This window comes from Indicator indicator, chromosome 38 (assembly GCF_027791375.1).
Source record: "Indicator indicator isolate 239-I01 chromosome 38, UM_Iind_1.1, whole genome shotgun sequence".
NCBI lineage: Eukaryota > Metazoa > Chordata > Aves > Piciformes > Indicatoridae > Indicator > Indicator indicator.
The window spans coordinates 69786-97444 of record NC_072047.1 but is presented as its reverse complement, the minus strand read 5'-3'; the positions used below and the strand labels follow the sequence as shown (position 1 = coordinate 97444).

At 55.8% G+C, this 27659-nt stretch overlaps 2 protein-coding genes across 3 annotated transcripts in view; one reads left to right on the top strand and one right to left on the bottom strand.

Annotated features, from left to right (window-relative positions):
• LOXL2 (lysyl oxidase like 2) overlaps positions 1–10390 on the top strand; it is a 63148-nt gene extending 52758 nt beyond the window's left edge. Inside the window, exons 10-13 of the mRNA XM_054396626.1 lie at positions 4261–4376; positions 5470–5606; positions 6805–6916; positions 10311–10390. Coding sequence (XP_054252601.1) covers positions 4261–4376; positions 5470–5606; positions 6805–6916; positions 10311–10390 — 445 coding nt within the window. The remainder of the gene's footprint in view (positions 1–4260; positions 4377–5469; positions 5607–6804; positions 6917–10310) is intronic.
• A 2666-nt stretch (positions 10391–13056) lies between these two features.
• R3HCC1 (R3H domain and coiled-coil containing 1) overlaps positions 13057–27659 on the bottom strand; it is a 21896-nt gene continuing 7293 nt past the window's right edge. Inside the window, exons 2-9 of one of the 2 annotated variants that reach the window (XR_008489441.1) lie at positions 24918–25047; positions 22978–23115; positions 20965–22162; positions 20531–20703; positions 18326–18396; positions 16639–16734; positions 13805–14279; positions 13588–13623 (exon numbers count right to left, since the gene is read on the bottom strand). Coding sequence is in view for 1 of the 2 variants with exons in the window: in XM_054396679.1 (XP_054252654.1) it covers positions 13469–13623; positions 16639–16734; positions 18326–18396; positions 20531–20703; positions 20965–22162; positions 22978–23115; positions 24918–25012 (1926 nt within the window). In the remaining variant the exon portion in view is untranslated. Of the gene's footprint in view, positions 13624–13804; positions 14280–16638; positions 16735–18325; positions 18397–20530; positions 20704–20964; positions 22163–22977; positions 23116–24917; positions 25048–27659 lie in introns of both variants that reach the window. The other variant, XM_054396679.1, reaches the window with a different exon arrangement.

Sequence of the window (27659 nt, the reverse complement as noted above, 5' to 3'; positions counted from 1 at the left end):
TCCCAGCCTGCCTCTGCCTCTGCACCTCCCCTTCTGTCCCCTCCTGCTGCCTCAAGGGACTCCCAGCCTGCCTCTGCCTCTGCAGGTCCCCTTCTGTCCTCTCCTGCTGCCCCAAGGGACTCCCAGCCTGCCTCTGCCTCTGCAGGTCCCCTTCTGTCCCCTCCTGCTGCCCCAAGGGACTCCCAGCCTGCCTCTGCCTCTGCAGGTCCCCTTCTGTCCTCTCCTGCTGCCCCAAGGGACTCCCAGCCTGCCTCTGCCTCTGCACCTCCCCTTCTGTCCCCTCCTGCTGCCCCAAGGGACTCCCAGCCTGCCTCTGCCTCTGCACCTCCCCTTCTGTCCCCTCCTGCTGCCCCAAGGGACTCCCAGCCTGCCTCTGCCTCTGCACCTCCCCTTCTGTCCCCTCCTGCTGCCTCAAGGGACTCCCAGCCTGCCTCTGCCTCTGCACCTCCCCTTCTGTCCCCTCCTGCTGCCCCAAGGGACTCCCAGCCTGCCCCTGCCTCTGCACCTCCCCTCCTGTCCCCTCCTGCTGCCCCAAGGGACTCCCAGCCTGCCTCTGCCTCTGCACCTCCCCTTCTGTCCCCTCCTGCTGCCCCAAGGGACTCCCAGCCTGCCTCTGCCTCTGCACCTCCCCTTCTGTCCCCTCCTGCTGCCCCAAGGGACTCAGCCTGCCTCTGCCTCTGCACCTCCCCTTCTGTCCCTTCCTGCAGGTCTCCCTCCGTCCCTTCCTGCTGCCCCAAGGGAGCTCCAGCCTGCCTTTGGCATCTGCAGGTCCCCCCTTCCATCCCTTCCTGCAGGTCCCCCCTTCCATCCCTTCCTGCAGGTCCCCCCTTCCATCCCTTCCTGCAGGTCCCCCCTTTCCATCCCTTCCTGCAGGTCCCCCCTTTCCATCCCTTCCTGCAGGTCCCCCCTTTCCATCCCTTCCTGCAGGTCCCCCCTTTCCATCCCTTCCTGCAGGTCCCCCCTTTCCATCCCTTCCTGCAGGTCCCCCCTTTCCATCCCTTCCTGCAGGTCCCCCCTTCCATCCCTTCCTGCAGGTCCCCCCTTCCATCCCTTCCTGCAGGTCCCCCCTTTCCATCCCTTCCTGCAGGTCCCCCCTTCCATCCCTTCCTGCAGGTCCCCCCTTCCATCCCTTCCTGCAGGTCCCCCCTTCCATCCCTTCCTGCAGGTCCCCCCTTCCATCCCTTCCTGCAGGTCCCCCCTTCCATCCCTTCCTGCAGGTCCCCCCTTTCCATCCCTTCCTGCAGGTCCCCCCTTCCATCCCTTCCTGCAGGTCCCCCCTTCCATCCCTTCCTGCAGGTCCCCCCTTCCATCCCTTCCTGCAGGTCCCCCCTTTCCATCCCTTCCTGCAGGTCCCCCCTTTCCATCCCTTCCTGCAGGTCCCCCCTTCCATCCCTTCCTGCAGGTCCCCCCTTCCATCCCTTCCTGCAGGTCCCCCCTTTCCATCCCTTCCTGCAGGTCCCCCCTTTCCATCCCTTCCTGCAGGTCCCCCCTTTCCATCCCTTCCTGCAGGTCCCCCCTTTCCATCCCTTCCTGCAGGTCCCCCCTTTCCATCCCTTCCTGCAGGTCCCCCCTTCCATCCCTTCCTGCAGGTCCCCCCTTTCCATCCCTTCCTGCAGGTCCCCCCTTTCCATCCCTTCCTGCAGGTCCCCCCTTCCATCCCTTCCTGCAGGTCCCCCCCTTCCATCCCTTCCTGCAGGTCCCCCCTTCCATCCCTTCCTGCAGGTCCCCCCTTCCATCCCTTCCTGCAGGTCCCCCCTTTCCATCCCTTCCTGCAGGTCCCCCCTTCCATCCCTTCCTGCAGGTCCCCCCTTCCATCCCTTCCTGCAGGTCCCCTTCCGTCCCTTCCTGCTGCCCCACAGGTTTGTTATGGGAGCACAGGGTTGAAATAGATTAATGGAATGGGTTGGGTTGGAAAGGAGCTTAAAGCTCATCCAGTTCCAACTCCCTGCCTTGGGCAGGGACACCTCCCATCGGATCAGGTTGCTCAAGGCCCCATCCATCCTGGCTTTCAACACTGCCAGACTTGGAGCCTCCACAGCTTCTCTGAGCAACCTGTTCCAGTGCCTCACCACCCTCCTAGGGAAGCATTTCCTCCTCATGTGGCATCTCAGTCCAGCTTCTTCCAGCTCAAAGCCATCACCTCTCATCCTGTCACTCCAAGCCCTTGTCAAAGGTCCCTCCCCAGCTCTCCTGTAGCCCCCTTCAAACCCTGGAAGGCTGCTCTGAGGTCTCCCTGGAGCCTTCTCTTCTCCAGCTCTCCCACCCTGTCTTCATAGGAGAAGCTCCCCAACCCTTGAATCATCTTCCTAGCCTCCTCTGGACCTGCTCTAGCAGGGACCATTCAGTCCAACCCCCCCTGCAGTCAGAGCAGGTTGCTCAGAGCCCCAACCAACCTCACCTGCAGTGGTGCCAGGGGTGGGGGCAGCTCCCAGCTCTCTGTGCAGCCTGTGCCAGGCTCTCACCACCCTCAGTGTAACCAAATTCCTTCCTTCTCCCCAGCCCATGCTCAGGGTGTGGAGCAAACCTTGGCTCCTGACCCTTGCAGCCAGGCTGGGTTGTGATGTTTGCAGAGCTCCAAACCTCAGGAGGTCAGCAGGGGCTGGGGGTGAGTGTAAGGTAGGAGGAAACCCTGAGCAGTGTCTGTGTCCTGAGCCTTCTGGGAAGGGGCTGGAGGACCAAGTGGGCACCACAAGGACCTGAGAACGTCCCAGGCTGGTTCAGATGCTTGGAACAGTTGGGGAGTGAGTGTGTGAGTGAGGTGAGACTGAGACTGGGAGAGGACCTGGGAGAGGTCAAGAGCCAGCTGTGTGCTTCAAACTGGGCTCTGTTTAGAGGGAGGAGGAGGAGGAACAGCAACAACTCAGCTCCTCTTCAGTCTTTCCAGGCTGTAAAGAGCAGAATGTAAACACCTCTGGTTCAGGCATTTTTCAGGAGCTGAGTCAGGCTGGAGAACCTCAAACTTTTCTCAGAGGCAGCCTCAAAGCCAACAGCTTGGCCACTGCAGGATGTCTCCTCTTCCCCAGCTGCCCCACTCCCATCACTGGGAGCTTGTTGGAAGTTTGGGTTTTGATGTGGAAGTAGAACAGAAATGGATTGTGTGAGCTGAGCATCACCCAGAGCCTGCTGTAGTCCAGCTGTGCTGGTGAGGGGTCCACAGCCATCTCCTCTCCTGACCTCATCTCCTCCCTGCTGCTGGAGAGCTGCTTCTGGGGGGAAAAAAAAATGAAATAAATAAAAGTAGAAAGAGGGAGGAGGCTGCTCAGGGCAGGTCCAGCTCCATCCACAGCCTGCTCTTAGGGAGCAGGTGAAAGATTGCTTGTTCTGGGCAATCCCAGCATGGTGGAGGCTGGAAGGGACCTCTGGAGATCATCCAGTTCCACCTCCCTGCTCAGGCAGATCCCCCTAGGGCAGGTGGCTCTGGACTGCAATGTCCTGGTAGGTTTTGAAAGCCTGCAGAGAAGGAGACTCCACAACCTCATCTGATCTCCAACCTAAACCTCCCCTGGGGCAACCTGAGGCCATTTCCTCTCATCCTACCACTTGTCACTAGGGAGAGGAGCCCAACCCCCACCCGGCTCCAGCCTCCTCTCAGGGAGCTGCAGAGAGCAATGAGGTCTCCCCTCAGCCTTCTCTTCTCCAGGCTCAACCCCCCCAGCTCCCTCAGCTGCTCCTCCCCAGCCCTGTTCTCCAGACCCTTCCCCAGCTTCATTGCCCTTCTCTGGACCTGCTCCAGCCCTCAATGTCCTTCTTGGAGTGAGGGACCCAAAACTGACCTCAGCACTCAAGGTGTGGTCTCAGCAGTGCCCAGTCCAGGGGCACAATCCCTGCCCTGCTGGTTTCTGGTGGCCTTCTTGGCCACCTGAGCACCCCCCTGGCTCATATCCAACCACTGCTGCCCAACACCTCTCAGGTCTTTCTCTTCTGGGCACTTTCCAGCCACTCTGCCCCAAGCCTGGAGCCTTCCTGGGGTTGTGACCCAAGTGCTGGACCAGCCCCTTGGCCTTGGTGAACCTCATCCCACTGACCCAACCTTGGTCCATCAATCCCAAAGCATCTTCAACCACCTAGGAGGTGGTTGAGGCTCCATCCCTGGAGGTGTTTGCAGCCAGGCTGGATGAGGCTCTGGCCAGCCTGATCTGGTGTGAGGTGTCCCTGGCCATGGCAGGGGGGTTGGAACTGGCTGAGCCTTGTGGTCCCTTCCAACCCTGCCTGATTCTCTGATCTTCCCTAAAGCTGATTCTCCTTCTCTGTGCCTTGCAGGCATTACCACAGCATGGAGGTTTTTACCCACTATGATCTACTGAACCTCAATGGCACCAAGGTGGCTGAAGGACACAAAGCCAGCTTCTGCCTGGAAGACACTGAGTGTGAAGCAGGTATCTGCCCAGAGCCCTTTGTGCTGGGAGTTCAGGCCTGTCCCCACACAGGTGGTGGCTTCAGAGATGCTGTCAAGGTCCTGGGCAGGAGCTGGAAACCAGTCCTGAGGTGACATCTGTGTGGAGTGGTCACTGGAGGTCTAGGAGAAACCCTGGAGGCCACACAGGGCTGAGGGTTTCAGTCCTCAGCTCCTCACACCCTGACTCAAAGCTGTTCTGACAACCTTAGAGGGTTTTGGTTCCTGGGAAGGAGAAATTGCAGGAATCACAGAATCAGAGAATTGTTTGGGTTGGGAAAGGTCTCTAAGATCATTGAGTCCAACCAGCAGCCCAGCCCCACCATGGCCACCAAACCCTGGCCCCAAGTGCCATGGGCACAGGTTTCTGGAACACCTCCAGGGATGGGGACTCCACCACCTCCCTGGACAGCCTCTCCTTGGTGGACTCTCAGGGTTGTGTCAACAAGAGGCAGGCAGTGGGGCAGGAGCTGTCCTCAGCCTCCATGGCACATGGCTGTCCTCAGCTCTGTCTGCTCTGCTTGGCAGCTGGCTCAGCTGGGGGAAGCAGCTGGCATGGAGGGGTTGCTGCACCAGCAACTTGAGCAGCTCCAGCCTGCTACTTCCTGGGCACCTGACCCCCCCAGTGTGTCCCAGAGGCTCATTAAGGCTGGAAAAGACCTTTAAGCTCATCAAGGCCAACCTTCTACCCCCACCATGGCCACCAAACCCTGGCCCCAAGTGCCATGGGCACAGGTTTCTGGAACACCTCCAGGGATGGGGACTCCACCACCTCCCTGGGCAGCCTCTTCCCAGGGTGCTGAGGTGTGGGCAGGCAGCAGCTGCCCTGTGCAGTTGAGCAGCACAAGGGACCTCGATGCCAAGGCCCCTGGGGTGTGCAATTTCCCCCCCAAACCCACTCCTCCTGCAGCTCATCACTGCCTGTGGCAGCTCCATGGAGCTCAACTCCACCTCCCCCTTCCTGCGCCCTGGCCGCGGGTGGGCAACTCTCAACCCAAGCTGGCCCTGCAGGTGCCAACCTCCTGGCACCCAGCCTGAGCCCAGCCCCTTTCCTGCCTCTCCCTCTGGTGGTTTAGATGTGCAGAAGCAGTATGAGTGTGCCAACTTTGGGGAGCAGGGCATCACAGTGGGGTGCTGGGATGTCTATCGGCACGACATCGACTGCCAGTGGATCGACATCACCGACGTCCCTCCAGGAGATTACCTCTTCCAGGTATGGAGGGGAGGCCAGGGAGGGCTTGAGGCACTGCTGTGGCTTCTCCCTTCTCCATCAGGGATGTCAGGATCCTGACCAGCTCCTTGGGTTGGGTGTCTCCTACTCTGAGCTTTGCCACTGCGAAGATTTTTTTTCCTTCTCAGGAGAGCCCAAAGAGAAGGAATTAAAGAACCACAGAATCAGCCAGGTTGGGAATGACCTCAGAGGTGATCCATCAAGTCCAACCTATCACCTAACCCCTCCTGACAACCCAACCATGGCTCCAAGTGCCACATCCAAGCTTTTTTTGAACCCCCTCCAGGGATGGGGACCCCACCACCTCCCTGGGCAGCACATCCCAAGGGCCAATTACTCTTTCTGGGAAGAACTTTCTCCTCACCTCCAGCCTAAACTTCCCCTGGCACAGCTTGAGGCTGTGTCCTCTTGTTCTGGTGCTGGTAGCCTGGGAGCAGAGCCCAACCCCCACCTGGCTACAACCTCCCTTCAGGTAGTTGCAGACAACAATGAGGTCTGCCCTGAGCCTCCTCTTCTCCAGGCTGAACACCCCCAGCTCCCTCAGATTCTCCTCACAGATCATCTCCTTCCCAAGGGAAAAAGCACAGAACCACAGTATGGCTGGAAGGGATCCATCTAGGGCAAATAAACACAGCTTAGGGATCAGAGAATCATGGAATGGGTTGGGTTGGAAGGGAGCTTAAAGCTCATCCAGTTCCAACCCCTCTGATCCAACACCCTCCAGTTCCAACACCAGCCCAGGTTCCTCAAGGCCCCATCCATCCTGGCTTTCAGCACTGCCAGGCTTGGAGCCTCCAGAGCTTCTCTGAGCAACCTGTCCCAATGCTTGGGGTTGGGGTTGGATTTGGGGTTGGATTTGGGATGGGGTTGGATTTGGGTTGGGTTTGGGTTGGAGTTGGGTTTGGATTTGGGGTTGGATTTGGGTTGGGTTGGATTTGGGTTGGGTTTGGGTTGGGGTTGGGTTTGGATTTGGGGTTGGATTTGGGTTGGGGTTGGATTTGGGTTGGGGTTGGGTTGGGGTTCAGTTTGGGGTTGGGCTTGGGGTTGGGTTTTTGTTTTTCTTTTTCCTGTTAAAAAAAGAAAAGCTTATGGTGCTAAAAAGCTGATTCTCAGCCTTGATTGGGAAGTGTCAGTCCCAGCCTGTCTGTAAATGATGCTGTGCTTCTCCTTGGCTCCCCAGGTTGTCATCAACCCCAACTATGAAGTTGCTGAGTCAGATTATTCCAACAATGTGATGAAGTGCAGGAGCCGCTACGACGGACAGCGAGTGTGGATGTACAACTGCCACATAGGTGAGGAGCCAGGGCTGGCAGCCAGCACAGCCCAACCTCAGGAGCCTCAACAAGACCAAGGGCAAGGTCCTGCAGCTGGGTTGGGGCAATCCCAAGCACAAATGCAGGCTGGGCAGGGACTGGCTGGAGAGCAGCCCTGAGGAGAGGGACTTGGGGGTGCTGGGGGAGGAGAAGCTCAGCAGGAGCCAGCAGTGAGCACTTGCAGCCCAGAGAGCCAAGCAGAGCCTGGGCTGCAGCAGGAGAAGTGTGGCCAGCAGGGCCAGGGAGGGGATTCTCCCCCTCTGCTCCACTCTGCTGAGACCACTCCTGGAGCTCTGCATCCAGTTCTGGAGCCTCTGTTCCAGGAAGGATCTGGAGGTGCTGGAAGGTGTCCAGAGAAGGGCCATGAGGATGAGCAGAGGGCTGGAGCTGCTCTGCTGTGAGGACAGCCTGAGAGAGTTGGGGTTGTGCAGTCTGGAGAAGAGAAGGCTCCCAGGAGACCTTCTTGTGGCCTTCCAGGATCTGAAGGGGGCTCCAAGAAAGCTGGGGAGGGACTTTTGAGGGTGTCAGGTAGTGATAGGACTGAAGGGAATGGAACAAAGCTGGAAGTGGGGAGATTCAGATTGGATGTATGGAAGATGTTCTTCCCCATGAGAGTGGTGAGAGCCTGGAATGGGTTGTCCAGGGAGGTGGTTGAGGCTCCATCCCTGGAGGTGTTTGCAGCCAGGCTGGATGAGGCTCTGGCCAGCCTGATCTGGTGTGAGGTGTCCCTGGCCATGGCAGGGGGGTTGGAACTGGCTGAGCCTTGAGGTCCCTTCCAACTGATTCTATGATTCTGTTGGAATTCTTGAGAAGCTGGAATTGGCCTGCTGGAGTGTGGAGACTCTGCTGTGCAAGAGCCAGCAGGATTTGGATTAGCTTGGGTGGTAAGCAGGACACCATTGGCATGTGGAGTGACTCCTGCTGTGCTGCTGGAAGTTCATCTGGGTTCCTGGGTTCCTGATTAGGGCTTTTATTTTTCCTCTTGTGACTGGACAGAATTCCTGGGAGCCTGCAGGAAGCTCCTGGGGCCCCTCTGAGTGTGGCACACAGGTCCCTGAGCCTCCTGGCAGAGTCACCTCCTTGGGGATGAGCAGCCCCAAGCTGAGGGCAAAGCCATCCCAGGAGAGGTTTCCACCCAGCAGTGGTCCACAAGCTCCTGTTCTTCCCTGGGATTTAGTCAAACAACAGATTAGGCTTTGGCAGGAGGTTTATAATATTGTCCTGGGACTCTTCCTGGGTGAGGAAGATGGGATGGAAGCCTGAGGTGACCAGAATGAGAGGAGCTGTTTAGGATAAGTCTTGAGGGGCAAGGAGTCCAGCAGGAGGTTCACCAAATCACAGTGCAAGGTCCTGCAGCTGGCTCTGGCCAGTGAAGGGACAGATCCTGGCTGGGTGCAGAGTGGGTTGAGAGCAGCCCTGAAGAAAGAGGCTTGGGGGTGCTGGGTGCTGAGCAGCTCCCCAGGAGCCAGCAGTGCCCTCCTGCAGCCCAGCAGGCAGCTGTGAGCTGGGCTGCAGCCAGAGGAGTGTGGGCAGCAGGGCAGGAGAGGGGATTCTGCCCCTGGGCTCTGCTCTGCTCAGACCTCACCTCCAATCCTGCCTCCAGCTCTGCTGTCCCCAGCACAAGAAGGACACAGAGCTGCTGGAGTGGAGTCCACAGAGATGATCCCAGGGCTGGAGCAGCTCTGCTGTGAGCACAGGCTGAGGGAGCTGGGGGTGTGCAGCCTGGAGAGGAGAAGGCTCCAGGGGGACCTCAGAGCTGCCTTGCAATAGCTGAAGGGATCCTGCAGGAAGGCTGCAGAGAGACTTTTCCTGAGGGTGTGCAGAGCCAGGCCAAGGGGGAATGGTTTGAAGGTGAGGCAGAGCAGGGTTAGAGTGGAGCTGAGGAAGAAGTTCTTCAGTGTGAGAGTGGTGAGAGTCTGGCACAGGCTGCCCAGGGAGGCTGTGGCTGCCTTCTGCCTGGGGGTGTTCAAGGCCAGGCTGGATGAGGCCATGAGCAGCTGAGGTGTCCATGCCCATGGCTAGGAGTTGAAGCAGATGATCTCTGAGGTCCTTTCCAACCTGAGCCATTCTGTCATTCCATAACTTCAAAACAGAATTAAGTTGAAGCCTTTGGAAGATTTTTTTTTCTCAGTTAGAAATGTTTGTAACACAAAACCCAAGAAGTTAAGAGCCAACTGCTTGCCACCCTCCAAACAAAACCTGTAGGGAAGGATCATTTCCAGGGCTGGCTGAAGCTTTTCAAGGAGTATTTTTCCTGAGAACAATTCCCTGGGATTTTTTTTTTTCCCCCATCCTCCCCCTCATTTATGTGGTGAGGTGAAGAAAATCCTCATCTGATGTGGCAGGCTTCAGATTGCGACCTAGTTGAGAAAAGCCAAACCCACTTCAGATGGCTGAAGAAAGCACTTCCAAAAGGTTGGATGGGCTCTGCAGAGCTGAGCTTGAGAAGATTTCTTCTTCAAAGGGAGATTGGGTTGGCTTTTATCATCTCCCACCTAGCACAAAGCAAGGGCAAGGACCTACTGCAGAGGAAGAAGCAGAAGCCACTTAGCACCAACCTCACAGCTCCTCCTGGGGGGGGTTTGTACTTCATTTTTACTAAGCCCCAAAGGTCAGCAGTCCAAGTCAAGCTAGTTTGGAGGTTTCCTCCTCCAGTTCCAGTGCTCCTGGGGCCTGCTGGCTGTTCGGTTGTGGGAAGATTTAATCGATGCTGAAATTAATTTCCCCCCCTGGGAAAATCTTTGCTCTTCCAAGTCCTCGCTCTGAGCTCTTCCTTTTGAGCCATGAAGATGAGCAGAGGGCTGAAGAACCTCCCCTGTGGGGACAGGCTGGGAGAGTTGGGGCTGTTCAGCCTGGAGAAGAGAAGGCTCCAGGGAGACCTTCTGGTGGCCTTGCAGTCCTACAGGGAGAAGCTGGAGAGGGACTCTGTACAAGGGCTGGGAGTGAGAGGATGAGAGGGGAGGGATGGAAGTCTGAAAAGGGGAGACTGAGATTGGAGATCAGGAAGAAATTCTTTAGTGAGGGGAGGGAGGCACTGGAACAGGCTGCCCAGGGAGGTTGTGGCTGTCCCCTCCCTGAAGGTGTTCAAGACCTTGAGCAACCTGGGCTGGTGGGAAGTGTCCCTGCCCATGGCAGGGGGGTTGGAACTGGCTGATCCTTGTGGTCCCTTCCAACCCTGACTGATTCTATGATTCTATGAACCTGGGCTGGTGGGAGGTGTCCCTGCCCATGGCAGGGGGAGGGGAGGGGGTTGGAACTGGATGATCTTTAAGGTCCCTTCCACGCTGCTGCAGCTGACACGACCCCAGCACCTTCTCTCTACCCCTTGGTGGCTGCCTCCTGCTCAAGGCTGTGCTCTCTCCCAACTCCCCAGGTGGCTCTTTCAGTGAGGAGACAGAGGAGAAGTTTGATCACTTCAGTGGACTCACAAATAACAGAGTGGCCACTCGGTAGAGGGGCAGCACCTCCCAGCCCACTCCTCGAAGGAGCCAAGGCTCCTGCTTCAAGTGATCTCCCTAAACCACTGCACAGAAGAAGAAGAATGAAAATCAAGCTAAACAATCAAAACTCTTAATTAGCAAAGGTAAATTATTGTCTCCAAGATGCCTGCCTTCCCACTTTGTAGGTGCTCAGACCACCCCTGTGCCTCGTGGCACTCCAGTTCTTGCTACTCAGGTAGTTAGGAGCAGGGCTTTGAAGCTCTCCACTTGGCTCCATGTCTTCACACTTCACCATTCCAACCTTCTCCCACCACTTTGCAGCACAATCTCTCCTCCCAGCCATAGCTCCAGGCTGCAGCAAGCACTCTTTGCCTTGGGTTGGGGAGCAGCACCCTCCACCTGTCTTTACCACTCACGTTCTTCTTGGTGTCTTGAAGCTCTTTGACTCAAGCTTGGCTGCACCACTGATGCAAAAAGCCTCTTCTTGACCACAGCTGACACCTCCTTCCTCCACTTGAGCAAAGAACCACAAAACCAAACCTCCAAACCCCAACTGGAGCAATTTTTCCTGAGCAGAAGAGGCTGAAGAGTGATTTCATGGCACAGTGAAACTCTCTTGCCCTCACCACCCACCTCCCTTCAGCAGAGCAGCTCCTGCAGAACCCCTTTGCTTACAAGACCATCAGGGTAGCACCTTGAAGCCTTTGCAGACCTCCTGCTGGACTTGTGAATCCCCCACTGCACAGGAAGCTCTTCACCTGTGTACACCTAAAGGTAGCTTTCTGAAGCTAAGTCACTCTCTTGGAGGGGTTCAAAGATGGGATTGAGTTGAAGCCTTGTACCTTACAGAGGTTAACTTCATGGTTTCAGCAGCAGGGAGCTGGAGCTGTGCTGTCCCAGCCCCACCTGTGTGAAGTTCCCAATGGTGCTAAGTGTGTTGCCTCTGTTTGTTTGAGGCCACACATTGCTAAACAGGTTCTATTTTGTGGGTTTTTTTTTTTTTTTTTTCCTCCAGCCACAGCTACTTGAATAATAATAATAATAAAAAAATAAGTTTAACCCAGAAACTCCCCCAAAAAATGCTTTAGCTGCCATTTGTCTGTTGCTACTCCCTGCCAGTTCATCATTGCTGCTCCTCAAGTTTTGTCCTCTTGTGTTTTGTGCAAAAAGACTTCTACAAGCAGCTGATGGCAACAAAATACAGCTGAAGGCAGGAAAATACTCCCAGCTGAAGGCAGGAAAATACTCCCAGCTGAAGGCAGGAAAATACTCCCAGCTGAAGGCAGGAAAATACTCCCAGCTGAAGGCAGGAAAATACTCCCAGCTGAAGGCAACAAAATAGAGCTGAAGGCAAGGAAATACTCAGAGCTGAAGGCAACAAAATAGAGCTGAAGGCAAGGAAATACTCAGAGCTGAAGGCAACAAAATAGAGCTGAAGGCAAGGAAATACTCAGAGCTGAAGGCAGGAAAATACTCAGAGCTGAAGGCAGGAAAATACTCAGAGCTGAAGGCAGGAAAATACTCAGAGCTGAAGGCAACAAAATAGAGCTGAAGGCAACAAAATAGAGCTGAAGGCAACAAAATAGAGCTGAAGGCAAGAAAATACTCAGAGCTGAAGGTACTGAAAATACTCAGAGCTGAAGTCAAGAAAATGCTCACAGCTGAAGGTAACAAACTATTGAAGGCAACAAAATACTCCCAGCTGACACCACTTCAATCCAGGATGTGGGGGTGGGATTGAAACTGGTTCCATCTTAAATTTTATGCTCTCCAGAACCTACCCCACAGGGATGTTGTGAGGTTTGAAAGAATGCAGAAGGTTTTGTTGTTGGTTTTCCCCTAGTGCCTGTCAAAACTAATTCTGTCTTTCATCCCATGGCCCAGGTGGTGGCATGTAGGAAAGGTTTTAAGCCTGCTGTAAGTAAGTTGGACAACTCCAATTATGGTCTCAAAGGAGAAGCTGAGCTGTGGGGGATGCTCTGCTGCTGCTGCTGCACCACAATGAGGTGCAACAGGCAGGAGCCATCAAGTTCAATGTTCCTCCTCCCAGTTCAGGAACCTCAGCTCTCTGTGAGAACTTCAGCTGGCCAATTGTCATGGTTTGAAGGTGGAACTTCAAGAGTTGCTTAGAAATGGGGTCTGACATTGCTGTTGTCTCCTGCTGTGGTTGCTTTGCTGAGGTGACACTTCAGATGGTTAGGAGGGGGCAACCCTGCTCTAGTTGGAGGTGTCCCTGCTCACTGCAGTGAGGTTGGACTAAATGAGCTTTCAAGGTCCCTTCCAACCCAAACTGTTTGATGATTCTCTCATTTGCTGGAGGAGGATGGGTGGGGAGACACTGGAACAGGTTGCTCAGGGATAGTTCAACCCTGAAGGTGTTCAAAGTCAGGCTGGATGAGGCCTGGAGCAACCTGGGCTGGTGGGAGGTGTCCCTGCCCATGGCAGGAGGGTTGGAACTGGATGATCTGGAAGGTCCCTTCCAACCTGAGCCATGCTGTGAAGCTATTCTATGACTCTCTTCACAGCAGGCTCTGGCTAAAGTCACAACTGGCAAGCTCTGGTTTGCTTTTTCCTCAGCAGTGCCTGACAATAGCCTCACCACAAAGCCACTTGAGCTCTTTAAACATCAGGTAAAGAAGGGGAAAAAAAAAAAAACACCACAAAACCAGACCCCTGAAACTTGCTTTATTCACTGCTCCTCCCTCCTGGGGGACAGGTTAACAGCAACATTACAACAAAGTAAAACATTAAACAGCTTATTTTTGTTTGCCTCCTGCCTGAATTTTGGCCACCAAGATCCAATTCTCTTCCTCTAAAGTCATTTTTTGGAAGGCTGCAGAGCAGGAAGCAGAGCAGGGCAAGATGCTCTTGCTAATGAAGAGCTGACAGCAACCCTCAGAGAGCTTAGCTCTTGAGCTCAAGATGCTCACTCAACAGCAAACTTTGTCCCTTCCCAACTTCTCTTCCTAAGGATGATTCCAATCCCCCCAGGAGAACATCCTCCTGGCAGCTCCAAGCCTTCTGCATGCAGTTTAATGTCACAGCCCTGCTCACCCAGAGCCCTTTTTGTTCTGGTTGGAGCTGGGGTGGTTTATTCCTCCTGCTCCAAGCTTTCTGGCAGCAGCACCTCTGTGCCTGAGCCACCATCAGCCTGCTGCTTGTTCTTCAAGCCCAGAGCCCTGCTCACCAGCCTCCTTGCCACCATGGTGTCAGTGTGGGGTCTTTCTTTTGCCAGGTGAAGGAGTTCTAGGCAAAAAGAAAAAAAAAAAAAAAAGAAAAGAGTGAAAAATCAGTAAATTAGTGCTGGTTCAGGAAGAGTCTCTGCTGGCTACAGCCATAAAAGGGTTGGTTGCTGTTTTCTTTGCTCCTTTACAGAGTTAACCCAGGGGTGGGAGCAAATCCTTCTGCCCCTAGCCACTCAACTCACCTTTTCTCTGTCAGGTTCCTCCAGTTTGGGACTGGGATGGTGAGAGACTGGCAGAGGTTGCCCAGGGAGGTGGTGGAAGCCTCATCCCTGGAGGTTTTTGCAGCCAGGCTGGAGGTGGCTGTGAGCAACCTGCTGTGGTGTGAGGTGTCCCTGCCCATGGCAGGGGGGTTGGGACTGGCTGAGCCTTGAGCTCCCTTCCACCCCTGTGATTCTGATTCTGTGACTTCACCTTCAAAAGCTGTTTGGCTGTTCTTAAAGCTCCAGGCCTCTCCAGCAATGGCACAGAGAATTGTTCCTTAATTCCTTCCAGGAGCAGTTTTTCTCCTCCCCATTCCTGACAGAATTCTCAGAGAGCAAAGGGAAGGGAGGCACAGTCCAAACATTTCATCCAGTCACAGCAAAGCTGAGCTCCATTGAGAGTGATCAACCTCAACAGGCTAAATAAAGCCTTAGCAAGCAGCAAGGAAATAAAATTCTGCATTAAAAAAAAAAAAAAAAAAAATCTAAAATCCTAGAACGGCTCAGGTTGGAAGGGACCTCAGAGCTCATCCACTCCACACTCCCCTGCCACAGGCAGGGACACCTCTCAGCCAGACTCAGCTGCTCATGGCCTCATCCAGCCTGGCCTTGAACATCCCCAGGGAGGAGGCAGCCACAGCCTCCCTGGGCAGCCTGTGCCAGACTCTCACCACCCTCACACTGAAGAATTTCTTCCTCAGCTCCACTCTAACCCTGCTCTGCCTCACCTTCAAACCATTCCCCCTTGGCCTGGCTCTAGACACCCTCAGGAAAAGTCTCTCTGCAGCCTTCCTGCAGGATCCCTTCAGCTATTGGAAGGCATTTCTCTGGTAGCCACCTGGTTGGCTCCAGGTTCATCTTAAGAAGCAATGAATGCACCAAAAAACTTCCCCCCCCCAAGCCCACAGCAAGTCTGGATTTGGCATTTTCCTGCTCATTTAAGCAGCAAATGTTTGCATCTTTATTCTAGCCAGTTAGCAATGGGGGCTGTGCTTGCTTTGCCAGGAGGTTTTGATCAATAAAAGCTTAAAGGAAGATAAATAAATGAATTAATCAATCAATCAATCAATCAATAAAGGGCAGGTTCAAAGCTGCCAAAGCTTGGGAAGCAAAACTATCACTTTTTAAACAAAGCTCAAGAAAAAGAAGGGGGAAAAGCAATGGGAAAAAAAAAAAAAAAACAAAGAGACACTGTCAGCTAATTAAGATCCAAATTTGTACCTGGAAACAAAAATTTTGCTACTCAAAGTGACTCCAACCAGAGCTTCTCAAGAACACTCCCCAGGAGGAGTTTAGAACCTGGTTCTCAAGCTCCAGCACCAAGAATCAGGGAGTGTGAACAAAACCATGAAGGGGAGAAAAGTGCCAACCCCCCCTCCCCCCCCCTCCCCCAAGGCAGTTCTTCCTTTGCTGTTTTGCTTCAATCCAAGCAGTCTTAAAAATGCAACCTCAGGAAGCTGTAGCTGTGACAGTGTCCCTTGCAAGCATTCCCTGCTGGGATTGGGTCCTGCAGAGCCACCAGAGTGGTTTGTCCATTGCCAAGTCTCTGCTGCTCCAAGCTCCATGGCATTTCTTTAGCAGTGTAACTGATTTACCATAATGATTTGAACAAAGGCAATAAAGGAAAATAAACCAAATCCTGATGGCTGAGCTCAACCATTTCTGTTCCTTCACACCTAATCCTGAAGAAAAATAAAACCATTGTCAGCCCCAACAGGGGAGTGCTGCTGGGGTTGGCTCACCTGGGAAACTGGGCAGAAAAAAAACTCCCTGGGGCAGGCATGAGGTTGAGCTTTCCAAGGGAAGACTTTTGGTTGGAAAAGATCACCCAGGCCAACCATGGTCTGAATCTGCCAAGGCTGGGGTTAAACCATGGCCCTCAGCACCACATCTCTGTGGCTCTGAAACACCTCCAGGGATGGGGATTTGAACCACCTCCCTGGGCAGCCTGGGCCAGGCTTTGAGATGCCCTTCAGGGCAGAATTTTCTTCTAATGTCCAACCTAAACCTCCCCTGGGGCAACCTGAGGCTGCTTCTTTTTGTCCTAGACCAACCCCCACCTGGCTCCAGCCTCCCTTCAGGGAGCTGTAGAGAGCAATGAGGTCTCCCCTCAGCCTTTTCTCCAGGCTCAACACCCCCAGCTCCCTCAGCTGCTCCTCCAGAGCTGCTCTCCAGACCCTTCCCCAGCTTTGTTGCCCTCCTCTGGCCCTGCTCCAGCACCCAGTCTCCTGTGATCCCTGCTCCAGCTCCAGCTGGCTGCTCAGCACCCTTAGAACTTCCCACAAGAGGCAAACCACTCAAGCAAGACCATGACTGAAGCTCACCAAAGGGTTCAGGTGGGAAAGAAACCAAAAAGCAAGAGGTTTGATGATGCTTTTTGGGGCTCAGTCCTTGTGCTGAGCAGGAGAGGAGTGAGTGAGAGCTTGGGTGCCTCTCTCCTATGCCCAGAAGATAACCTGGGCTTGGTCTGCAGGTCTTTATCATCCCCTTGACCTGTGCCACCCACCCAACCAGTGCAGCAGGAATGCTGCTTCCTGCTGGAGTTTTAACATAATCAGAGTGGCTGAAAAACACTGTAAAAACAAACAAACCACCCCAAAATTGCAACTCCAGGCTGGTACTGAAGCCTCTACAAGAGCTCACTGCCCTGTGATGCCACCAGAGCCCCCAGAAAACCCCAAAATGCAGCTCCTTAATGCAAGTAGTTCCCAATTGAATCTTTTCCTGGGGAGCCACTCAAGCTGTAGGAAAGTGGTAAAGGAGGAAATGCTACTCAGAGTAATGTGATAGTAACTGAAACCAAGAGGTTGCCTTACTTGGTCTCTGAAGGGCTTTGGTTTTGGACTGCTTGGTTGCATGGATCAAGGGTCGGATCTTCAGAGCAGGGTAACGGCGCCCCAGGGCCTGAGAGGCTGCAAGGAACAGAGAGTGGTGGAAAGAGAGTGGAAAATGGGAGGCTTTGAGGGTAAAAAAGAACCCAAAAAAAAAAAAAAAAAGCCAGCTCAGCCCATGGTGTGACAGCACTGAAAAGCTGAGCTGCAGCAGCTGATGTGCTGTCATCTCAGACACAGAATGGCTCAGGTTGGGAGGGACCTCACCTGCTCCAACCTCCAGGGCAGGGACAGCTCTCAGCTAGACTCAGCTGCTCAAGGTCTCATCCAGCCTGCACCTGAGCACCCCCAGGGAGGAGGCATCCACAGCCTCCCTGGGCAGCCTGTGCCAGACTCTCACCACCCTCACACTGAAGAACTTCTTCCTCAGCTCCACTCTAACCCTGCTCTGCCTCAGCTTCAAACCATTCCCCCTTGGCCTGGCTCTGGACACCCTCAGCAGAAGTCTCTCTGCAGCCTTCCTGCAGGATCCCTTCAGCTATTGCAAGGCAGCTCTGAGGTCCCCCTGGAGCCTTCTCCTCTCCAGGCTGCACACCCCCAGCTCCCTCAGCCTGTGCTCACAGCAGAGCTGCTCCAGCCCTGGGATCATCTTTGTGACCTCCTCTGGCCTCTCTCCAGCAGCTCTGTGTCCTTCTTGTGCTGGGGACAGCAGAGCTGGAGGCAGGATTGGAGGTGAGGTCTGAGCAGAGCAGAGCCCAGGGGCAGAATCCCCTCTCCTGCCCTGCTGCCCACACTCCTCTGGCTGCAGCCCAGCTCACAGCTGCCTGCTGGGCTGCAGGAGGGCACTGCTGGCTCCTGGGGAGCTGCTCAGCACCCAGCACCCCCAAGCCTCTTTCTTCAGGGCTGCTCTCAACCCACTCTGCACCCAGCCAGGATCTGTCCCTTCACTGGCCAGAGCCAGCTGCAGGACCTTGCACTGTGATTTGGTGAACCTCCTGCTGGACTCCTTGCCCCTCAAGACTTATCCTAAACAGCTCCTCTCATTCTGGTCACCTCAGGCTTCCATCCCATCTTCCTCACCCAGGAAGAGTCCCAGGACAATATTATAAACCTCCTGCCAAAGCCTAATCTGTTGTTTGACTAAATCCCCAGGGAAGAACAGGAGCTTGTGGACCACTGCTGGGTGGAAACCTCTCCTGGGATGGCTTTGCCCTCAGCTTGGGGCTGCTCATCCCCAAGGAGGTGACTCTGCCAGGAGGCTCAGGGACCTGTGTGCCACACTCAGAGGGGCCCCAGGAGCTTCCTGCAGGCTCCCAGGAATTCTGTCCAGTCACAAGAGGAAAAATAAAAGCCCTAAGCAGGAACCCAGGAACCCAGATGAACTTCCAGCAGCACAGCAGGAGTCACTCCACATGCCAATGGTGTCCTGCTTACCACCCAAGCTAATCCAAATCCTGCTGGCTCTTGCACAGCAGAGTCTCCACACTCCAGCAGGCCAATTCCAGCTTCTCAAGCTTGAGGCACACAGGAAGAAAGCTGTGGGGATCTACAACCACCTTTGACAAGAGCTCAGCCCATGTGCAAGGCTCAGCAGACACATCACAGACTGCAGCATCACTGCAGCCTCACTGCAAGAGCACAGGGACCCTGGCCAGGAATGGAGCCACTCTACCTGTGGACAGGCTGGAGAAGATTCCCAGGGCATGTGTGTCATCCACCCACTGGATTTTGAAGCCACTCTCACTGAAATGAAAAGATAACAGGAGAATATTCAGGAAGAAGCAAGAAAACCCCACACAGTAAACCCCATCAGACCCCTCTGGCTCTGCTCAAAGTTGGAGCTGCTCAAAGCACTCTGCTCATTTTCCATGTGGGGAAGGGATGGAATCATGGAATCCTGGAATGGCTCAGGTTGGAAGGGAGCTCAGAGCTCATCTCCTCCAACCTCCCCACCATGGGCAGGGACACCTCTCAGCTAGACTCAGCTGCTCAAGGCCTCATCCAGCCTGACACTGAACACCCCCAGGGAGGAGGCATCCACAGCCTCCCTGGGCAGCCTGTGCCAGACTCTCACCACCTGAAGAACTTCCTCAGCTTCAGTCTAACCCTCAGCTTCAAACCATTCCCCCTTGGCCTGGCTCTGGACACCCTCAGCAAAAGTCTCTCTGCAGCCTTCCTGCAGGATCCCTTCAGCTATTGCAAGGCAGCTCTGAGGTCCCCCTGGAGCCTTCTCCTCTCCAGGCTGCACACCCCCAGCTCCCTCAGCCTGTGCTCACAGCAGAGCTGCTCCAGCCCTTGGAGCATCTTTGTGACCTCCTCTGGCCTCTCTCCAGCAGCTCTGTGTCCTCCTTGTGCTGGGGACAGCAGAGCTGGAGGCAGGATTGGAGGTGAGGTCTGAGCAGAGCAGAGCCCAGGGGCAGAATCCCCTCTCCTGCCCTGCTGCCCACACTCCTCTGGCTGCAGCCCAGCACACAGCTGCCTGCTGGGCTGCAGGAGGGCACTGCTGGCTCCTGGGGAGCTGCTCAGCACCCAGCACCCCTAAGTCTCCTTCTTCAGAGCTGCTCTCAACCCAGAGATCTCCTCCTCAGCCTCCTTTTCTCCAGGCTGAACAACCCCAGGTTGTCCTCACCAGAGCTGCTCTCCAAACCCTTCACCAGCTTCACAGAATCCTTCTGGTTGGAAAAGACCTTCAAGATCATCAAGTCCAAGCTTTGTTGCCCTTCTGTGGGCCCACAGCAGCACCAAAAGGTCCTTGCAGGAGCCAGCTCCCAGAGGTTCTGACAGCACAGGAAACAGAACTGACTGCTGCACTGAGCACCACTGAGCACCACTGAGCACCACTGAGCACCACCACAGGGCTGAACTTTGGTCAGGTCCTGCTGCCAGTGGCCCTCACTTCAGCACATTGCTCTGCTCCCTCTGTTGACACAACAAATCTTCTCTCCAGCAGCAGGTCTGAGGCCTTTTTCTCCCAAGGATTTATGTAAGCACCTGGATTTCACTCAGGCACTGGGTCACAACACAGAGAAGCTCCTAGAAAGCAACTAAAGACTCTCACTGAAGCCACAGCAGGAGGAGTTTCAGGGCTGGAAGCTGTGAGGCCTGGCTGAGAGAGTTGGGATTGTTCAGCCTGGAGAAGAGAAGGCTCCAGGGAGACCTTCTGGTGACCTTTCATAGAATCAGAAAATTGTCAGGGTTGGAAGGGAGCTCAAGGCTCAGCCAGTCCCAACCCCCCTGCCATGGGCAGGGACACCTCACACCACAGCAGGTTGCTCACAGCCACCTCCAGCCTGGCTGCAAACACCTCCAGGGATGAGGCTTCCACCACCTCCCTGGGCAACCTCTGCCAGTCTCTCACCACCCTCCTGGGGAAGAATTTCTTCCTAACATCCAGTCTGAATCTCCCCATCTCTAGTTTTGCTTCCAAGACCTAAAGAAAGCTGGGGACAGACTTTTGAGTGGAGTTTGAACTAAAAAGAGGAAATTCAGCCTGGAGAAAAGGAAGAATTGTTTGACACAGAGTGGTGAGAGCCTGTCCCAGGTTGTCCAGAGAGGTAGGAGATGCCCAATCCCTGGAACCATTCCAGGTCAGGCTGTCTGGGGCTCTGAGCAACCTGTTCTAGTTGGGGATGTCCCTGCTGAGTGCAGTGGGCTTGGACTGGATGACTTCTAAAGGTCTTCCCACCCAAAGCAGTCCCTGATTCTGACTCTGTGGGTGTATGACAGAGCCCTGGAGAACAGGTTGGGTTTTAAAATCCCTCCTGAACTGCAGGAAAGCATCCTTAAAAGGCAGGGAAAGAGTAAGAGAGGGGGGGCATGAAGGTGCAGGCAGGTTCTGTTGTGCCTTCAAGTCTGAACACTGCTGTGAAGCACTCACTGGAAGTCTGAGAACACTTCCAGCAGCTGCTCTGTCTTCATGGATGGGGAGAAGTCATAAATCTCAGTGACGTGGCCAAAATCCCCCTCGGTGAGCTGTGCCTCTCCATAGGTGGAGTAATCAAAGCTGATCTTCTCAATGCTGATGTCCTTCACACTCAGGTAATTCACAATCTGAGAAGGTTCAACAGAACACTCACAATTAAACCCAAACCAACTCCACCAGCTCAGGTCCCACTTCAAAGAGCAACCTCCCCCCACCCGGCTCAGAGCTCCACCTTGCTGCCTGCAAACCACTTCCAGGGCCACTCTCCTGCCAACAGGATCAGCCCGTCCCCAACCCAGGGATTCTCCCCCTCCCAACTGATGTCTTTCCCTAGAGCCAGCTCCTGAGCCCCCCACTCCGTGCCCCCAAGTCTCTCCCCACAGCCAAACCTCTGCAAAGAGCTCTGCAGTGCAGTCATCCTCAGGGCTGCCCTGCCCAGGGCCACCTCTGCTCTCCTCCTTATCTCCTGCAGACAAATGCAGCTCATCCCACAAGCCTGGACCTTCCTTGTCCTCCTCTTCTGCCCCCTTCCCACTGTGGTTCTGCCCAGGAGCATCCACCCAGGCCTCCTTCTGCTCCTCAGCAGCTGCTGGGTCTGGTTCAGGCACAGCCTGAGGCTCATTTGGGGCTTCTGGGGGGTTCTGGTCAGACCCCAGCTGGACATCACTGGGGCACTCTTGGTCTTGGCTTTGCAGTTTGGAGGAGCCTCCCTCCTCCCCTGTGCCAGCACTGCCAGAGCCCTTGGCCTGTTCCTCAGGCAGTGACTCGTTTCCACCTCTCTCCAGGCTCCTGGCAGCAGCACAGCTCTTATCTTGGTTTTCCAGCAGCAGCAACACAGCAGCACTTGACTCTGCCACCACAGGGCCTGTGCAGCAGCTCCTGCTGGCACCTTCTGACGGGGAGGAGGTTTTGCTGCACTCCCATGTGCCAGCCTCCTGGCTGGGTTGCTTTTCACCTTGCAGCTGGCACGGGATTTTGCTACCTTCTGCTGCAACAACGTTGTCACAGCTGCAATCTTGCTCTTCAGCCTCAGCTGGGCTTTGATTGTGTGCAGAAGAAAGGGAACCTGGACAGGCTTTGTCCTGACTTTCCTGCCCAGAGGCATCGTTGCTGCCCTCCACCGAGGGCCCTTCCACGCCGCACGGAGGACCTCCAGCACTGCTGCCATCACTCCTACCTGAGACACACTCTTCAGCAGGCTCACCAAGGGTCAAGCAGACACCATTTGGGCTACCTTCAGACTTGCCCAGCTCCTCCTGGCCATCCCCAGCCGAAGCTTTGGGGCAGATCTCTTCTCCTGGTGCCACGTTCCCAGCGGCTCCGGCTGCCGCCAGGCTCTCCTGCTCGCCCCATTCAGCCTTCCTGCGCATGGCCTTGGGGACGTAGAAGGCTTTGTCTGGTTTCCTCCTGGGGGGCCTCTGTATCCTGCCAGAGCCCACAGAGGCTCGGGAGCTGTCCCCATGCACGTCCCCAGCGTGCCGCTGCCGGCCGCCTCGGTTCCCCCGGCCCCAGGGCGGCGCCGGGCGGTGAAGCCTGGAGGGGTTGCTGCTGGGCTTTGGCTCGCTGGGTTTGGTCTCACTGGGCAGCCTGGCAACAAAGGAAAGGCAAGAGGTGAGCAGAGGAACCCAAAGGCAAGCAGAGGAAGCCTGTGGGAAAGAGACAGGAGGAAAAGCATCGAATCCTCCTGCGCTCGGCACTGCTGAGGCTGTGTCTTGAGCCATGGATTCAGTTTTGGGCTTCTCACTCCAAGAAGGACATTAAGGAGCTGGAGCAAGGCCAGAGAAGGGCAACAAAGCTGGGGAAGGGTCTGGAGAACAGCTCTGGAGGAGCAGCTGAGGGAGCTGGGAGTGTTGAGCCTGGAGAAAAGGCTGAGGGGAGACCTCATTGCTCTCTACAGCTCCCTGAGAGGAGGCTGAAGACAGGTAGGGGTTGGTCTCTTCTCCCTAGTGACAAGTGGTAGGACAAAAAGAAACAGCCTCAAGTTGCCCCAGGGGAGGTTTAGGTTGGAGATTAGAAGACACTTCTTCACTGAAAGGGTTCTCAGAGCCTGGCCCAGGCTGCCCAGGGAGGTGGTTGAATCCTTAATCCCTGCAGGTGTTTCAAAGCTGAGGGCCATGGCTTAACCCCAGCCTTGGCAGAGTTAAGAAATGGTTGGACTGGATGATCTTAAAGGTCTTTTCCAACCAAAACCATTTCATGACTCTATCAAATCCAGCCAGGAAGCAGCAAATAGGGAAAGAAAATAGTCTCTGCTCCCTTCATGACTGGAGGATGTCACAAGTAAGAGCAGAGCCACCCTGCTCTTTGTGAACAAGCACCCCAGAAACTTTATCCTCAGGAACTTGGAACACAAACCCCATGGCCACAAACAGAGAAGCAAGGGGACATCTCCCACACCCTACCTGACAGCTGAGTGACAGATGACTGTCCTCCTCCTCCAGCCTTCTCCCACAGAAAAGCTGCTCAACAAATCCACGTTCTCCACGGTGCGATGGATCAGGTACCTGAGGCGACTGGACAGGGGAGGGAACAGCAGCACCCTGAAAAGAGAGAGGGCTCCAGGACATCAGCAGGGAAAAAATAAAGGATGAGAACCATAGAACTGAATCAAAGAATCAGAGAATTGTCAGGGTTGGAAGGGAGCTCAAGGCTCAGCCAGTCCCAACCCCCCTGCCATGGGCAGGGACACCTCACACCACAGCAGGTTGCTCACAGCCACCTCCAGCCTGGCTGCAAAAACCTCCAGGGATGAGGCTTCCACCACCTCCCTGGGCAGCCTGTGCCAGTCTCTCCCCACCCTCATGGGGAAGAATTTCTTCCTCACATCCAATCTGAATCTCCCCATTTCTAGTTTTGCTCCATCCCCCTCAGTCCTATCACTCCCTGACATCCTAAAAAGTCCCTCCCCAGCTTTCTTGGAGCCCCCTTCAGATCCTGGAAGGCCACAAGAAGGTCTCCTGGGAGCCTTCTCCTCTCCAGACTGCACAACCCCAACTCTCTCAGGCTGTCTCCAGAGCAGAGCAGCTCCAGCCCTCTGCTCATCCTCGTGGCCCTTCTCTGGACACCTTCCAGCACCTCCAGATCCCTCCTGGAACAGAGGCTCCAGAACTGGACACAGAGCTCCAGGTGTGGTCTCAGCAGAGTGGAGCAGAGGGACAGAATCCCCTCCCTGGCCCTGCTGGCCACACTTCTCCTGCTGCAGCCCAGGCTCTGCTTGGCTCTCTGGGCTGCAAGTGCTCACTGCTGGCTCCTGCTGAGCTTCTCATCCCCCAGAACCCCCAAGGCCTTTTCTTCATGCAAGAATCCAGCAAGAAACCTCTCCTCTCCAGATCATTCCCAGCATGGGGTTTCCAGCCAGGCCCCAAAATAGCTGAAATCCCTTCTCCATCCCAGATGCCTGGCTGGATGTGCTCACTCAGCACACTTGGCTGCTGTGACTGCCTGGTCCCAAGTCCTTGGGCTGGGACATCCATTCCTGCCAGCATCCATGCTGGGAATGACTGGGAAGCAACAGCAGTAGGCTGCTACTGGTCTCCTTCTGAGTGTGCTCCAGAAAGTAGCAACCCAACAGAGATGAGCAAACACCACCCCTGATTCCAGTGCCTTTAGACAGGATTTGACAACTCCACTTTGGTTTCTGAGTGGTTTCCAGTCACAGGGGCACCTTCTCTGCCAAATTTTTTGAGGAAAAACAACAAATCAAATATTTATGGCTAGTATAAGCTGGCAGGAAGCTTAATTAAGCAATCTCACCCCTGCTCCTCTCTGACACCCTCTTTTTAGTCATCTCAAGGGTGTCAAAGGTGACTGGGTCAGGGATTAGATCCAGTCAAATGCAGCCTGGCCAAAGGAAAATGGTGCAGCAATCCAAGGGGATGGGGTTTGCTGCCATGGGAAAGAATCCAGCCAGCAGGAAAGCCTCAGCAGAGAGGGGAAGTGAAACAGCTTGATTCTGAAACTCATCAGGCTAGTAGTGAGCTGGGCCAGATGTGCCCAGCACCACCTGGGTGGTGGTGCAAAAGCCACCAGCACCCAAAGCTACTCTGCTTGAAGGAGCATAAGGAGACAAACCCCACATTGATCCTCAGCCTGCAGGGATGCTCTGAGCCAGGCTGGAGCTCTGCAGCCAGCCAGACCCTACAGCCATGCTCCAAACACTGCTGCACCAACCCACCTGCAGTTTGCATCCCAAGGAACTGATGCAGAACGGAAGCCAACGTGCCAATGCTCTTGCAGCAGCATGTGCCACCACCTAGGGACTGCATGCAGCAGCAGGGAAGGGGTCACCCCATGCAAAGACCCCTCTGCAGCTAGCTGGCGCCCACCATGGCTGAGCACCTACCTGTGGTGCTGCCCTTGGAGCATGAAGTGCTCCAGCTCCTCCGTGATCCTGCCCACGAACTCATCCTCGCTGGGCGACAGGAACACGGCGTCCATGCAGCGCAGCGCCAGGGCTGCAGGGATCAGGAGGCCTGAGGAGAATCAGAGAATTGTCAGGGCTGGAAAGGAGCTCAAAGCTCAGCCAGTTCCAACCCCCCTGCCATGGACAGGGACACCTCACACCACAGCAGGTTGCTCACAGCCACCTCCAGCCTGGCTGCAAAAACCTCCAGGGATGAGGCTTCCACCACCTCCCTGGGCAACCTCTGCCAGTCTCTCACCACCCTCCTGGGGAACAACTTCTTCATAACATCCAATCTGAATCTCCCCACCACTAATTTTGCTCCATCCCCCCCAGTCCTATCACTCCCTGACACCCTCAGAAGTCCCTCCCCAGCCTTCTTGGAGCTCCCTTCAGATCCTGGAAGGCCACAAGAAGGTCTCCTGGGAGCCTTCTCTTCTCCAGACTGCACAACCCCAACTCTCTCAGGCTGTCCTCACAGCAGAGCAGCTCCAGCCCTCTGCTCATCCTCATGGCCCTTCTCTGGACACCTTCCAGCACCTCCAGATCCTTCTTATAATAGAGCCTCCAGAACTGGATGCAGTACTCCAGGTGGGGTCTCACCGGAGCAGAGCAGAGAGGGAGAATCACCTCCTCGACCTGGCTATGCTTCTCTTGCATAGGAGGGACAGAGGCACACAGGAGAAGTGGCTGCAATGGAGATGGCCTCATGGGCCCCTGGCACACCTCCTCCTCCAAACCTCTCACCCAGCTGCACGCCTGAGCCCTGCCGCTGTGTGGCTCCGTGCACCCCTCAGCACCCTGCGCAGCCACACCGCCACAGGCACCCCCGATCGCCCTTCCTGCCGCACCCCCAGCACCTTGCTGCACCCCAACTCTTTTCCCGTGAGCCTCATTTCTTCCCCTGCGCACCCCCAGCACCCTGAGTGGCTCCGTGCACCCCTCAGCACCCTGTGCTGCTCTGGGCACCCCAATGCCTCCTTCTTTTCCTTCTGCTCCCTCAGCACCACGTGCTGCTTTTGGCACCCCGTTACCCTCCCCCCCTCTCTTCCCACGCACCCCCCAGCACCCTGTTCCCCCCCACACATCCATGCACCCCAGCTCCCCGTTACCCTCCATTCCTCCCCAGAACCCCGGGAACCCCTCCACACCCCCCATGCCCAAGCACACCCAGCACCCCTTCCTCCCTCCACCCCTCCGCTGCACCCCACGAAGCTCCGTGCACCCCCAGACCACCTCTCCCGGTACAACCCCGCACCTCACCGGCTCGGCGCCCCCCGCTCAAGTGCCCCCCGAGGCCGCTTTCACCGCCAGGCCCAGCCCAAAGGCTCCACCCGCTGCGGCGCCTGCGCCCGGCCCGGCTCCGGCTTCGGCTCCTCCCGCCGGGCAGCTCCGCCCCGGACCCGGCTCCGGTTCCTCCCACCGGGCGGCTCCGCCCCGGCCCAGCTCCGGCTCCTCCCACCGGGCGGCTCCGCCCCGGCCCCAGCCCCGCCCCGCCCCTCCGAGTAGCTTTGCCTCAGCTCAGGCTCCTACCGCCGTGCAGCTCAGTCCGGTCCCAATCCCCAGTCCTAATACCCAACCCCGGCTCCTCCCGCCGGGCAGCTCAACGTCAGTCCCGGCCCCGATCCCCGGCCGCGGCTCCTCCCACCGGGCAGCTCAGCCTCGGTTCCGCTCCTGCCCCCGGGGCAGCTTAGCCCCGGCTCCGGCTTCTCCCGCCGGGCAGCTTAGCCCCGGCTCCGGCTTCTCCCGCCGGGCAGCTGAGCTCCACCCCCGGGCTGGCGGAGGGATGGGGGCAGCTACAAGGGAGCCCTGGCAGGGTGGGAGGTGAGGTTAAGGTGTGCGAGGGCACCCCCCGGCACAGCCCCAAAACACCGAATCCTGCAGAAACAAAGAACTGGTTGGAGCTGGACTAACCTCGGGCTATGGAGGTGGCAGCTGGTGGAAGCAGATCCCAGCTCCAAGAGCTGTGAAGCTGGGACAGTGACCTGCTCCTTTCTCCCTCAGCTCCAGTTCCCTGTCATTCAGCCTTTTCCTGGAACAGCTGGAAGAACAAACTGATTTTTGTAGTGGGCACGTTGAATCGGGGGTCAGTTTGGGGTCTCCCTCACTCCAAAGACAATGAAGGGGTTGGAGCATGTCCAGAGAAGGGCAAGGAAACTGGGGAAGGGTCTGGAGAACAAGAGAAAGGGACCTGGGGTTGCTCAGCCTGGAGAAAAGGAGGCTGAGGGGAGCTACAACTCCCTGCCAGAAGGCTGGAGCCGGCTGAGGGTTAGTCTCCTCTAAGGAACAATGGTGAAATGGCCTCCAGTTGCCCCAGGGAAGGTTTAGCTTGGGACACGAGGAGCAATTTCTTCCCTTTGAGGGTTGTCCAGAGAGAAGTCCAAGGCAGCACAGCCTCATCAGAGCAAGGAGATATTCTGGCCATGCTCTCACAAAATCCTCTTCCTGCCTCTCTCCCCTTAGCTGCTGATTGCTCCCAATTACCATACAGATTGGGACTGTGATTCCACAAGAGCTTCTGGCAGGCTTCTCCAAGCATCCACAGACCCGCAGCCAGTCTTCACCCCTGTCTGGTGCTGCTTTCCTTGGAGGCCAACCCCGTGGCCTTTGCCTGATGAGAAAAGCAGCTGCTCATCTCCAAATCAGGCAAGCCACCTCCACCAGCCACATCTTCTCCTCCCC